Raw genomic sequence first — 13,547 nt, 5'->3', positions numbered from 1 at the left:
ACCTGCTTAGCATATTCATCTCTTGGTCTCCCTCTACGATTTTTACCCTCCATGCTGCCATGATCCCTTGATGCCGCAGAACATGTCCTATCAACCGATCCGTTCTTCTAGTTAAATTGTACCATAAATATCTCTTCTCCCCAGTTCTATTCAGTAACTCCTCATTAGTTATGTGATCTACCCATCTAATCTTCAGCATTCTTCTTTAGCACCACATTTAGAAAGGTTCTTTGTCTCCTTGTCTAAACTATTTATCGCCCATGTTTCACTTCCATTCACTGCTACAGTCCATACAAATACCTTCAGAAACGACTTCCTGACACTTAAATCTATACTCGATGTTAACAAATTTCTCTTCTTCAGAAACGCTTTCCTTGTCATTGCCAGTCTACATTTTATATCCTCTCCACTTCGACCATCATCATTTATTTTGGGCCCCAACAGCAAAACTCATTTATTACTGTGTCTAATTTCCTTATCTGATTCCCACAGCATCACCCGATTTAATTCTACTACATTCCATTAGCCTTGTTTTGCTTTTGTTGATGTTCTTATATCCTCCTTTCAAGACACTGTCTATTCTGTTCAACTGTTGTTCCAAGTCATTTGCTGTCTCTGACAGAATTACAATGTCATCGCAAACCTCAAAGTTTTAATTTCTTCTTCATGGATTTTAATTCCTGCTCCGAATTTTTCTTTTGTTTCCTTTACTGCTTGCTCAATACACATATTGAATAACATCGGGGCGCCGGCCGGCGTGGCCGTGCGGTTCTAGGCGCTACAGTCTGGAGCCGAGCGACCGCTACGGTCGCAGGTTCGAATCCTGCCTCGGGCATGGATGTGTGTGATGTCCTTAGGTTAGTTAGGTTTAATTAGTTCTAACTTCTAGGCGACTGATGACCTCAGAAGTTAAGTCGCATATTGCTCAGAGCCATTTGAACCATTTTGAATAACATCGGGGATAGGATACAAACCTGTGTCACTCACTTACCTACCACTGCTTCCCTGTAATGCCCCTCGACTCTTATAACTGCCACATGGTTTCTGTACAAAATGTAAATAGCCTTTCGCTCCCTGTATTTGACCCCTGCTACTTTCAGTATTTGAAAGAGAGTATGCCAGTCAACATTTTCAAAGGCTTTCTCTAAGTCTACAAATGCTAGGAACGTAGGTTTGCCCTTATTTAATCCATCTTCGAAATATCGATAGTGAAAATTAATTACCAACGGTTGGGCAAGTGACGTGAACTCTCTATCCCTCCATTGTTTGGCCAAGGAAGGAACAGGATTCCAGGCGGAATTTCAGCAGACACTTTTGTTTCTCTTCATAAAGTCTTTGGTAATTTAATTTCAAATGCTTCGTCAACAATACTATCCCAGTATCTGGAGGTGGACGTCAGAGTTTCTGAGCCGTTATATTCCATCGGGCGACCGGTAACTGGACAATATTCTGGAATGGGTCTGCTGTAATCGTGTGTGACTCTTATGCTCAATACACAAGTTCTCCATGGTCTACATGCCCTGACCTTTGTATGACATGCAACAACTGCAAGAAATACGAATGATATCCTCCTTACGCAAACCAAGATCATTCCTGACTAAAATTGGGTTCTACCAAAATTACGGTACGGTAGTTTTGGTATACAGCATGAATGATGTTGTATATGGTGGGATTATCGGTAGTGCTGGTGGCATTGCTAGCAGAAAAAGCATAAATGAATGCGTAAGAGAGAAACTGGAAACCGACGAGTTCTCGTTTCTGTTTGCCTGTTTGTTTTATAATTAATTATAACAGGATATTATTAAGCGTTTCTCCAATATGTATTTTACATATTTACAGAATATAAATTGCATTTTATAAGTAATAAAATTTATATTGTCACGTAGAAGAAGGTGTAATTACATGAATGACGAACACTAACTTCAGTTAACGAAGGTTTATAAAACACTTGCACATACAAGAGCTCGTAGGGAACTGCCTCTGGCCAGAACACATACGGTGTACAGGGTGGTCCATTGATAGTGACCGGGCCAAATATCTCACGAAATAAGCATCAAAAGAAAAAAACTACAAAGAACGAAACTCGTCTAGCTTCAAGAGGGAAACTAAATGGCGCTATAGTTGGCCCGCTAGATGGCTTTGCCGTAGGTCAAACGGATATCTACTGCGTTTTTTTAAATAGGAGCCCCAATTTTTTATTACATATTCGTGTAGTACGTAAGGAACTATGAATGTTTAGTTGAACCATTTTTTTCGGTTTGTGATGGCGCTGTAATAGTCACAAACGTATTAGTACGTGGTATCACGTAACATTCCCCCAGTGCGGACAGTGTTTGCTTCGTGATACATTACCCGTGTTAAAATGGACCGTTTACCAATTGCGGAAAAGGTCGATATCGTGTAGATATATGGCTGTTGTGATCAAAATGCCCAACGGGCATGTGCTATGAATGCTGCTCGGTATCCTGGACGACATCCTCCAAGTGTCCGGACCGTGCGCCGGATAGTTACGTTATTTAAGGAAACAGGAAGTGTTCAGTCACATGTGAAAGGTCAACCACGACCTGCAACAAATGATGATGCCTAAGTAGATGTTTCAGCTTCTAACGCGGCTAATCCGCACATCAGTAGCAAACAAATTGCGCGAGAATCGGGAATCTCAAAAACATCGATGTTGAGAATGCTACATCAACATCGATTGCACCCGTACCATATTTCTATGCGCCAAGAATTGCATGGCGACGACTTTGAACGTCGTGTACAGTTCTGCCACTGGGCACAAGAGAAATTACGAGACGATGACAGATTTTTTGCACGCGTTCGATTTAGCGATGAAGCGTCATTCACCAACAGCGGAAGCGTAAACCGGCATAATACGCACTATTGGGCAACGGAAAATACACGATCGATTCGACAAGTGACACATCAGCGACCTTGGCGGGTTAATGTATGGTGCGACAATAGGGGAGGAAGGATAATTGGCCCCCATTATATCGATGGCAATCTATATGGTGTAATGTATGCTGATTTCCTACGTAATGTTCTACCGATGTTACTAACAAGACGTTTCACTGATGACAGAATGGCGATGCACTTCCAACATGATGGATATCCGGCACATAGCTGGCGTGCAATTGAAGCGCTATTGAATAGCATATTTCATGACAGGTGGATTGGTCTTCGAAGCACCACACCATGGCCCTCACGTTCACCGGATCTGACGTCCCCTGATTTCTTTCTGTGATGAAAGTTCAAGGATATTTGCTATCGTGATCCACCGACAACGCCTGACAACATGCGTCAGCGCATTGTCAATGCATGTGCGAGCATTACGGAGGGCGAACTACTCGCTGTTGAGAGGAATGTCGTTACACGTATTGTCAAATGCATTGAGGTTGACGGGCATCATTTTGAGCATTTATTGCATTAATGTGGTATTTACAGATGATCACACTGTAACAGCATGCGTTCTCAGAAATGATAAGTTCACAAAGGTACACGTATCAAATTGGAACAACCGAAATAAAATGTTCAACCGAAATAAAATGTTCAAACGTACCTACGTTCTGTACTTTAATTTAAAAAGCCCACCTGTTACCAACTGTTCGTCTAAAATTGTGAGCCATATGCTTGTGACTATTACAGCGCCAGCTATCACAAAGCGAAAAAAATGGTCCAACTAAAAGGTTCATGTTTCTTTACGTAATACTCGAATTGAAATAAAAAGGGGGGGGGGGGGTTTCGTATTTTAAAAACGCAGTTGATATCCGTTTGACCTATGGCAGCGCCATCTAGCGGGCCATCCATAGCGCCATCTGGTTTCCCCCTTCACGCTAGGCAAGTTTCGTCTTTGTAGCTTTTTCGTTTGACGTTGATTTCGTGAGATATTTGGCCCAGTCACGATCAATGCACTACCCTGTATATACAATTATAGAACATTCCAGTACAATCATTGTTGACATTTGTACACGAACCGAATGTAGAAATTAAAATTTTACAGTATTGACCTCACGACCCTCCATGCAACAGTCTAGTATCATAACCACTACACCACGGCGATTGTGCTACCCAGCGTCTTCTGCGACAGTATACATACAATGGTTATGTAATTATTGCTATTATTTTGTTTTCAATAGGGTATTTTTACCATGAACAAGGGCGAGAATTTCCTGTTATTATTGATAAGTACGAAAGTTGTTTCTGAATAACAGAAACATATTATGTATACGTTGGAAGAAGTATTGAAGCGATGTTTGATATAATTTTGTTTTGCGTTCTATTTATTTAAAGTTTTTGTTGTGTGAATTGTGTTTTCTTTTGTTGTATGATAAATGTGTATCGTATCCTTTATTTATGCTACAACGTCCCTCTGTTTCCCGTTACAAAGCGACAGTTTCCTAATAAAATCTGAATAAAATGATGAAAATTTCAGTTTTGCAGTTAATTTAGTTTATTTTTAAATAACTGGCACGATGATTATTGGGTGTAACAAAAATGTTTCGTAAGTTTCCCAGCGCTTTATATATCCTCACTCCGTTTGTAGAAAATTCACCGCCTCCTGTTTTTAGGGCAATCTAGTAAGAGATTGATCGCATGTGCAAAGAAAGCAATCGTTATGAGATAACTCCAGATAGGTATGTAACACACTTAACATATAGGTAACGACATTAACTCAACAAAGCTACAGGGAAATCTACCGTAGCCTACACTTAACTTCTGATGGTCTACAAGAGGCCACGGTAGTTATGCAACTTCGTTCCTTATGCTATCTGCAATAGTCAAAACGGCCGTACACTTCTGTACCATGTTACAGTGTGGCGCGCTACGGAATTGTGCCCTGTGGATTTCAGCGCGTACACAGACTGCAGGCAAAGAACTGCAGACAGAACAAAAACTTAAATAAGGCGCTTGGTTTGTTCGATGTGACAGTCGGAACATAGTTACTACACTATATACAGCGACGTGTTGACAGACGACTTATCAGCCGAGCGAGGTGGCTCTGTGGTTAGCAGACTGAACTCGCATTCGGGAGGACGACAGTTCAAACACGGGTCCGACCTTCATGCTTTACGTTTTCTGTGATTGTCCTAAACCACTTCAGCCAGACGCCAGTATGGTTCCTTTGAAAAGGACACGGCCGATTTCCTTCCCCATCCTTCCCTAATCCGAGCTTTTACTCCATTTCTAATGACCTCGTTGTCGACGGAACGTTAAACACTACTCTGCTCCTACTCCTTAGGACTCACCAGGTAGAAGAGTGGCGAGTAGACTCCGAAGGCAGCGACGGCGGCGGCCAGCATGAGAAGCTGCACGGCGCGGATGCGCAGTGGCGTCAGGTCGAAGAAGGGCTGCTTGGGCTGGCGGTGCTGCGGCGTCTTCTTCAGCTTGACCTTCTTGCGCTGGTTCTTCAGGTGCTGGATGGCGCGCCGCTGCGGGTGGTACATGGACGCCGAGCGGTACAGCATGCCCAGGAAGAAGGCGGCGCACAGCAGCACCGTCACCGCCTGCAGGCCCAGGCGCCAGCCCCACTGCCTGCCGGAAGACCACCGCTCACTCAGCTGCTTACTGGCAAGTAGAGTTTGTCAAGAGCAAAACATGTTCTTGCTATAACACTATAACCGAGTGCCTAATAATATCACTTTATTTATTTTGCAATCTTTGCGCAGGGCGCCGGCCGGAGTGGCCGTGCGGTTCTAGGCGCTACAGTCTCGAACCGAGCGACCGATACGGTCGCAGGTTCAAATCCTGCCTCGAGCATGGATGTGTGTGATGTCCTTAGGTTAGTTAGGTTTAATTAGCTCTAAGTTCTAGGCGACGGAGGACCTCAGAAGTTATGTCGCATAGTGCTCAGAGCCATTTGAACCTTTTTTTTTTTTTGTTTTCTTTTGCACAGGGTGGGACAAACAAAAGTGGCCTAGACGAGTGGATACGATTGGACGCGGATGTATGCATATAACCAGACCCCATGACGCGCACAGCACGTGTACGCCCCCCATGTGAGCCACACCAGTTCAGAGCATAATGCGGTCTGTGTCAGCATGAATGGAGCAGTGCAAAGGCGACCATGGTACTCAGTGTGCAGCGAGTGTTTGTGACAACGAAGTCGTGGAAATGGTGTGGTCAGTTGTTTACTAAGAAGTTTGATGGTGTCAAAGTACCCTGTAGAACATTGTGGATGTGACTGCACCAATTCAAGCAGGCCAGCTTCGATCCGCCTTCAGCAATATACCGACCAGAGCCCAATGGTGAAGACATGAATGGTGGTTACCTTCAACGTCTGTTATATCAGGTTAGTGCTGTATTTCCTTTCCCCTGCTGTGTTTCTTTTTACCTTGGAACTGGGTTCCCTGGGCCACTTTTATTTGTTCCGCCCTGTGTTATGACGTGGTTATAGTGGAAGTGCAGCTGCTCGCAGAAATTCAGTGTGGGCTGTGACTCTCGTACGGCAGCGAAACATGGTAGATATGCTAATGCGTTAACGAAGGACCGACCCACGCTAGAAAGAAAATTAGTTCCAATTTTGGCCACCTGGAGCAGATCTGACAAATATCCCTCGCATTGCTAAATAACCTTATCGGAACAGGTCACAAACGTTTCCATTTCCCACCTAACCTAGTCAGAATTTACCACAATACCATCCTAACATCGATAGTAGGATACAGATTAGGGGTCTGGTCACACAGGCTCACGAGGGTCATGCCTACCATTGCCGTAAGCAGGGTGCAGCGAAATATGCTTCTGCGTTCAATAGGATCATGTAGAACACCTCCTGGCGGGACGCTTCTAGTGCTATTGGGGATCTGTCCACTAGATATCAAAATTAGGGAGCAGGATGCCTGGTATTGGGTGAAGAAGGAGAGGAGGGAAGAAGTAATGGAAATAATGGGGGTTTATGTTGGGGACAAGCTTGGAATAAAAAGGAGAGGGTTAGAACTATGGTAGGATCAATGAAATAATGAGGAAACTGGGCACAGAACTTAAGAGCTGCTGTCAGACATAGAGGAACTTTCAAAGCCCACATGTCTCAAACCTACGAGAGGACTGCTGGTTTTCTTTACCTTACTGGACATGGGCCCTACCCGACCTACCTGCGTCGGTTTGGGAAGCGGGCTGCACCAACGTGCTGGGCACTCCAGACCATGTGCTGTACGAGTGCCCACTCTTCGATGACGTTGCAAATCAGCTCAGACAACAACTTCCAAACAACGACACGCACCACCTGCTTAGGCAAGAGGACACATTCAATGTCCTAAATAAGCTTTCCTTAGGGAGTTTCTGAAGAACAACCAGTAAATATCACACCGACTTTGACTCTGTGCACCTTCCCTGTTCCGCTGGGGCCTGGACTTGGCCAGCCGCTTCACGGCCGGAATCCGCCTTGCCTTGGATTAGGGGGGAGGGTGTGTATTACCTACCGATCAAGACAAGCACCGATATTTTCTGATGCAGTAGCTAAATCTTGTAGTTTATCTGATTGTAGTCATTCACAGGCTTCACACTACTTGTGTAGGGTCTGTGAATCGATCAAATTCAGGCTAGTAACCTTTATCAAAATAACGTCACTGTAAGTGTGGGAAGTTTCCAGGTTCAAAAAAATGTTGCCTCTACACACCGTACTATTACTACGCCACTGCCTAAACTGTTTACGAGACGGTCGTGACAATGGTAGACTAAATATTATAAATCCTTTAAACGTTGCAAATTACTGGCTATCTGTTCTGTAGCACTGTTCCTACTTACAAGGGAACCTCCCCATCGCACCCCCCTCAGATTTAGTTATAAGTTGGCACAGTGGATAGGCCTTGAAAACCTGAACACAGATCAATCGAGAAAACAGGAAGAAGTTGTGTGGAACTATGAAAAAAATTAGTAATATATACAAACTGAGTAGTCCATGCGAAGATATGCAACATCAAGGACACTGGGAGTCTAGGAGCGCCGTGGTCCCGTGGTTAGCGAAAGTAGCTACGGAACGACAGGTTCTAGGTTCAAGTCTTCCTTCGAGTGAAAAGTTTAATTTTTTATTTTCAGTTTATGTGACAAACTCTTATGTTTTCATCACTTTTTTGGGAGTGATTATCACATCCACAAGAAAACCTAAATCGGGCAAGGTAGAAGAATCTTTTTACCCATTCGCCAAGTGTACAAGTTAGGTGGGTCGACAAGATATTCCTGTCATGTGACGCACATGCCGTCACCAGTGTCGTATAGAATATATCAGACTTGTTATCCCGTGGAGGAATCGGTTGATCTATGACCTTGCGATCAAATGTTTTCGGTTCCCATTGGAGAGGCACGTCCTTTCGTCTACTAATCGCACGGTTTTGCGGTGCGGCCGCAAAACACAGACACTAAACTTATTGCAATGAACAGGGACGTTAGTGAACGATCGGACAGATCATAACTTTGGGAAAATAAAGAAAGTAAAATTTTCAGTGAAGGGGAGACTTGAAGCAAGGACCTCTCGTTCCGTAGCTACTCACGCTAACCACGGGACCACGGCGCTCCTAGCCTCACATTCCCCCTGATGTTGCGTATCTTTTGCATGGACTACTCAGTTTGTATATTTTACTAATTTTTTTCACTGTTCCACACAACTTCTTCTTATTTTCTCGATTGATTTGTGTTCAGTTTTTCAAGGCCTATCCACTGTGCCAACTTATAACTAAATCTGAGGGGGGTGCGATGGGGAGGTTCCCTTGTTAGAACGAGCAATGGGGTCACACAATTACCGGAATAAATCAAATCAGTTGAAAGGTATGAAACGTATTTTTCCAGCTGAGCACAGTGTCTTCCTTTGTGTCTGTGTCACTGCTGGTATTTTAACTTGTGGTTGTTTCGTTCATTCATTACAGAGGTCCATCTCTTACCTGTCCTCATTGCTTTCCCATTAATAAGTATACATAACGATCTACATTATTCTTTCCGAAGAATTTCGTCGTGTAGAAGAGATAATTATACACTAAAAATTTAGAAACAATATTCTTTTCTTCTCTAGAGCAATTGTTTATAAAAGTAATCATTATCAAGGACAAATGACTTCAATACTTCTGATCGCAGAAATCCGAAAACCTAGACGTATGAAAAACCAGGAAAATTAAGCATGTCCTCCTACTGAGTACGTACGTGGCGATAAAAGTCTTTGCACAGGTCAAGCAATACACGTAAATTATAGGCCGTTGGTTTGTGGGCGCGGAGATGGCACCCGACAGCTTCATAATTTTGTTCCGTCAGATTCAGATCTGGCGAGTTTGGTGCCTACAGAAAAGGCGTCCCACGGAACAAGAGTTCGCTGTAACGTTACTCTAACAACTATAGCTCGTTTCTGACCTTGTAACATTGACAGTTATCCTTCTGAAACGTTGCCGTCGCGGAAGATATCAAGCCTGAGAGGATGCAAGTGATCTACAATAATGTTCGCGTAGCTCACTGCTGCCGTGGTGTCTTGTTACTGTCACAGCTGCCATGGAAACACAGATAAATGTGATCCACAGCATAATACTGTCCTCCTTAGCCTGCGTCTGTAGCGTGGTGCATATTTCGAGCAACCATTCTTCTGGATGAAGATAACGCATGTGACAGGAATAAAAGGAAAAAAAAAGTCACAGGTCACTTCCATCAATACCCGCATATGCTACGAAAAGTGGACAGTCCTACGTCAGCACCAGAAAGACATTTCTACGATTGACTAGAAGCGTAAATTTCTCAATGTTCATCTACATCTACATTTATACTCCGCAAGCCACCCAACGGTGTGTGGCGGAGGGCACTTTACGTGCCACTGTCATTACCTCCCTTTCCTGTTCCAGTCGCGTGTGGTTCGCGGGAAGAACGACTGTCTGAAAGCCTCCGTGCGCGCTCGAATCTCTCTAATTTTACATTCGTGATCTCCTCGGGAGGTATAAGTAGGGGGAAGCAATATATTCGATACCTCATCCAGAAACGCACCCTCTCGAAACCTGGCGAGCAAGCTACACCGCGATGCAGGTCGCCTCTCTTGCAGAGTCTGCCACTTGAGTTTATAAAAACATCTCCGTAACGCTATCACGTTTACCAAATACCCCTGTGACGAAACGCGCCGCTCTTCTTTGGATCTTCTCTATCTCCTCTGTCAACCCGAAATGTTCTGAAATACAGTTTTTGTTTTACTGATCTGGTCCCTAAAGTTGGTTTTAGCTGACTTTTATGGAAGAGAATTAGACAATATTTCGTTTCTGTGATTGGTCAGAAGTGTTTTACTGCATTAATCGCAACATTCTTTCAAATAAGTTAAAATTTTATGGCATCACAGAAATGCTAAACAATGCTCAAGACTTATCTGCGTAACAGGAAACAAAATGTGTCAGTCCGAAATAAACAATCAGTTGCCATTCGTTCCCGAGGTATCATCCAAGGACCGTTGGACTTCCTTCAGCGTACTGGTTTATCAGTTACGTTATTAGAATGTCCTGGATTAAATTCCAAATGTCTCCACAGCATCTCATCAAGCGAGGACATGTGACATCGCTGATGGTGATCAGTCCGTCGGGTAGGGATGCTAAACTTGTTAGCTCCCTTGGTTCTATTCACGAGTGCCGGTACTGGGTTCCACAGTCTCCCTTCACGTTATCCACAACAAAGCAAACGCCACACTGCGTTGAACAAGCAGTCATCACAGCCATCCAAACGACACCGGTGCACACTTCACACTCTGTACCAGGCTGGAGGAAGGCAGTGCTATAGGACCTCCACTGGGAGTACCTCGCCTAGAATGACGTAGCATTATTTCTGTATCTGGTGCCTACGCTCGTTTCCTGGGTATGGGACTACTCTGGCTTGATTACACCCTACCTTTGCTTAGTTCGCATATTATTCAACTTGTACGCAAACGGAGTTTCGGAAAGAGCTGTTGCCCTTGGTCCCTGGCATTAAGTACACGTAACTTACGCAAATATTTTATCCTGTGACATCTATTACAAATTTATGTTGACAAGAGCCTGTACCTGTCGGCATTTTATAGTCGGCATTCATTGTGAAGTACGATACATGTAATCTGGCTGCTATCTAAAGCCATGCCTCGGGAAAATTCTTGTTTTGTCAATTTTGTATACGACCAGAGCCGCACTGTTTCATCTAATCTAATGTACCGTCATGTGATGTAACAAGACCCACTGTTTCTGAAGAAGATATTTCTTCAAATATCGAAACCTAGTTAAAGGGCTAGTAAATCTTTGTTTGCAAGTGGCTGATGATTTGCAACCTCTTCATTCACTGAACTGTGGAAAGTCTCACAATTTGAAACCGAGTGAGGTGGTGCAGTGGTTAGCTCACTGGACTCCCATTCGAAAGGACGGCGGTTAAAAATCTGCTTCCGGACATCCTGTTTAAGGTTTTGCGCCACTTCGCTAATTCGCTCTAGGCAAATGCCCGAATGGTTCCCTTGAAGGGTCACGGCCGATTTCTTTCCCAATTTTTTAGGCAGCCAGAGCCTGTGCTGCATCTCTAATGACCTAGATGTCGACGGGACATCGAACCCTAATTTTTCTTCCTTATTCCATTATATCAACCAGCAAACCTGTAAGATACAGGAGAGGGAAGCATAAGTTGGCTGAGATTCCTGCAGAAAAGGTACACCGGGCCCACCATGGCACAAAGTAAGATCCCTGTGGTTACTGGTGTCACAGAGGTACCATTTTTCGGTTAGTATCAGGATTCAGGCACCCTGTTTTGAAAGACCGCAAAATAACAAAAAAATGGTTCAAATGGCTCTGAGCACTATGGGACTCAACTGCTGAGGTCATTAGTCCCCTAGAACTTAGAACTAATTAAACCTAACTAACCTAAGGACATCACAAACATCCATGCCCGAGGCAGGATTCGAACCTGCGACCGTAGCGGCCTCGCGGTTCCAGACTGCAGCGCCTTTAACCGCACGGCCACTTCGGCCGGCTCGCAAAATAACAGAAGAGCCCCACAAAATGCTTAAGAACTCACAAAAAAAAATAAGTTTAGCTTATTTCATCAAAATATTGGATGACAGTAATAAGAAGAACTGCTTCCTGTAGTTTAAAAATATTTGAGAATTCTGAAAGGACAGATCCTGTACCTATCTGAGCACCACATAACCACTGGGTTAGATTACAATCTAGCATAATGAATGAAAAGCACCAGGTTGCATTTGTCCTACAGTATTATTTTTATTGTGTCAACCGGTTTTCGGCTTACAAGGCTATCTTGAGACGTTTTCTGAGATAAGACTTACTCAGTAAATATCTGAAGATGGCCTTCTAAGCCGAAAACCGGTTAACAGAACAATACTGTAGAACAAAAGCAAATTGGTGCTTTTCATTTATTATGATGTTGTTGCACCAAGAACCAACGGAAGATTCAGTTAACACTCTAGCATCTTGCTCATGCAAAACTAACACGGAGAAAAGGATTTGTTACATGTATTATGACTGAACAGAAGTCAAAATCACTGAGACACATAGAGTTTGAAACGATGAGCACATAGAAGTGAAAATATTTCTTTTTAATTATAACTGTATATATATCCACACTGTGATCTAGATTCCTTACTGTGCTATCTGTCAGGCAGCAGCAAACAGTATGTGCTCACTTTAGTGTAGATTTACTAAAGTCTCCTGATAGGGAAAATGATGTGTAAACCTTATTTGGATCCTACAACTTGAGCTCAGTAATTGACTCCCAACGCAGATCGATAAAGACGGTGGGGCCCTAACTGACAATGTTTTCTTTGCAGAGGCTCAAAGCAAAAAACCAACAATTTACCCAGTAACATATGCTCTTTCTGATGATCATGCACAGTCAGTAAGGATAAATAAGATAGAGCCTTTCTGTACGGACACTTCTAACTGGAAATCGTTTCCTTTTCCTTTTTTTTTTTTTATCAGTCTTCTGACTGGTTTGATGCGGCCGCCACAAATCTCTCTGCTGAGCTAACCTTTTCATCTGAGAGTAGAAACTGGATCCTTCGTACTCAATTATTTGCTGAATGTATTCCAATCTCTGTCTTCCTCTACAGGTTTTACCCTCTACAGCAGCCTCTAGTACCATGGAAGTTATCCACTTTGCCTTAACAAATGTCGTATCATTCTCTCCATTCTACTTGTCAGTATTTTCCCTATGTTCCTCACCTCGCCGATTCTGCGGAGAACTTCCTCATTCCTTGCCTTATCCATCCACATCATTTTAAACATTCTTCTGTAGCAGCACATCTCAAATGCTTCTATTCTCTTCTTTTCTGGTTTTCCCGCAGAGCGTGTCTCACTACCACACAACGCTCTGCTCCAAACGTTCATTCTCAGGAATTTCTTCCCCAGGTTAAGACCTATTTCTCATAACATCACCTTCTCTCGCTCAGGAATACAACTTTCGTCAGTGCTAGTTAGCTTTTTATGTCCTCCATGCTCCATCTGTCATTGGTTATTTTGCTGTCTAGGTAGCAGAATTCCTTAACTTGATCTTCTTCGTGATCACCAATTGTAATGTTGATCCCCTCGTTGTTCTCATTTCTGCTGCTTCTCATTACTTCCGTCTTTCTTCGA

At 43.4% G+C, this 13,547-nt stretch overlaps 1 protein-coding gene across 1 annotated transcript in view; it reads right to left on the bottom strand.

Annotated features, from left to right (window-relative positions):
- Positions 1–13,547, bottom strand: part of LOC126234877 (monocarboxylate transporter 12-like) — a 184,539-nt gene that overhangs the window by 40,980 nt on the left and 130,012 nt on the right. The window contains exon 4 of the mRNA XM_049943618.1: positions 5,247–5,532. Within this exon, the coding sequence (XP_049799575.1) occupies positions 5,247–5,532 (286 nt within the window). The remainder of the gene's footprint in view (positions 1–5,246; positions 5,533–13,547) is intronic.

This window comes from Schistocerca nitens, chromosome 2 (assembly GCF_023898315.1).
Source record: "Schistocerca nitens isolate TAMUIC-IGC-003100 chromosome 2, iqSchNite1.1, whole genome shotgun sequence".
NCBI lineage: Eukaryota > Metazoa > Arthropoda > Insecta > Orthoptera > Acrididae > Schistocerca > Schistocerca nitens.
Note: the sequence above shows the minus strand (reverse complement) of the source record. Positions and strands in the feature narration are given on the sequence as shown.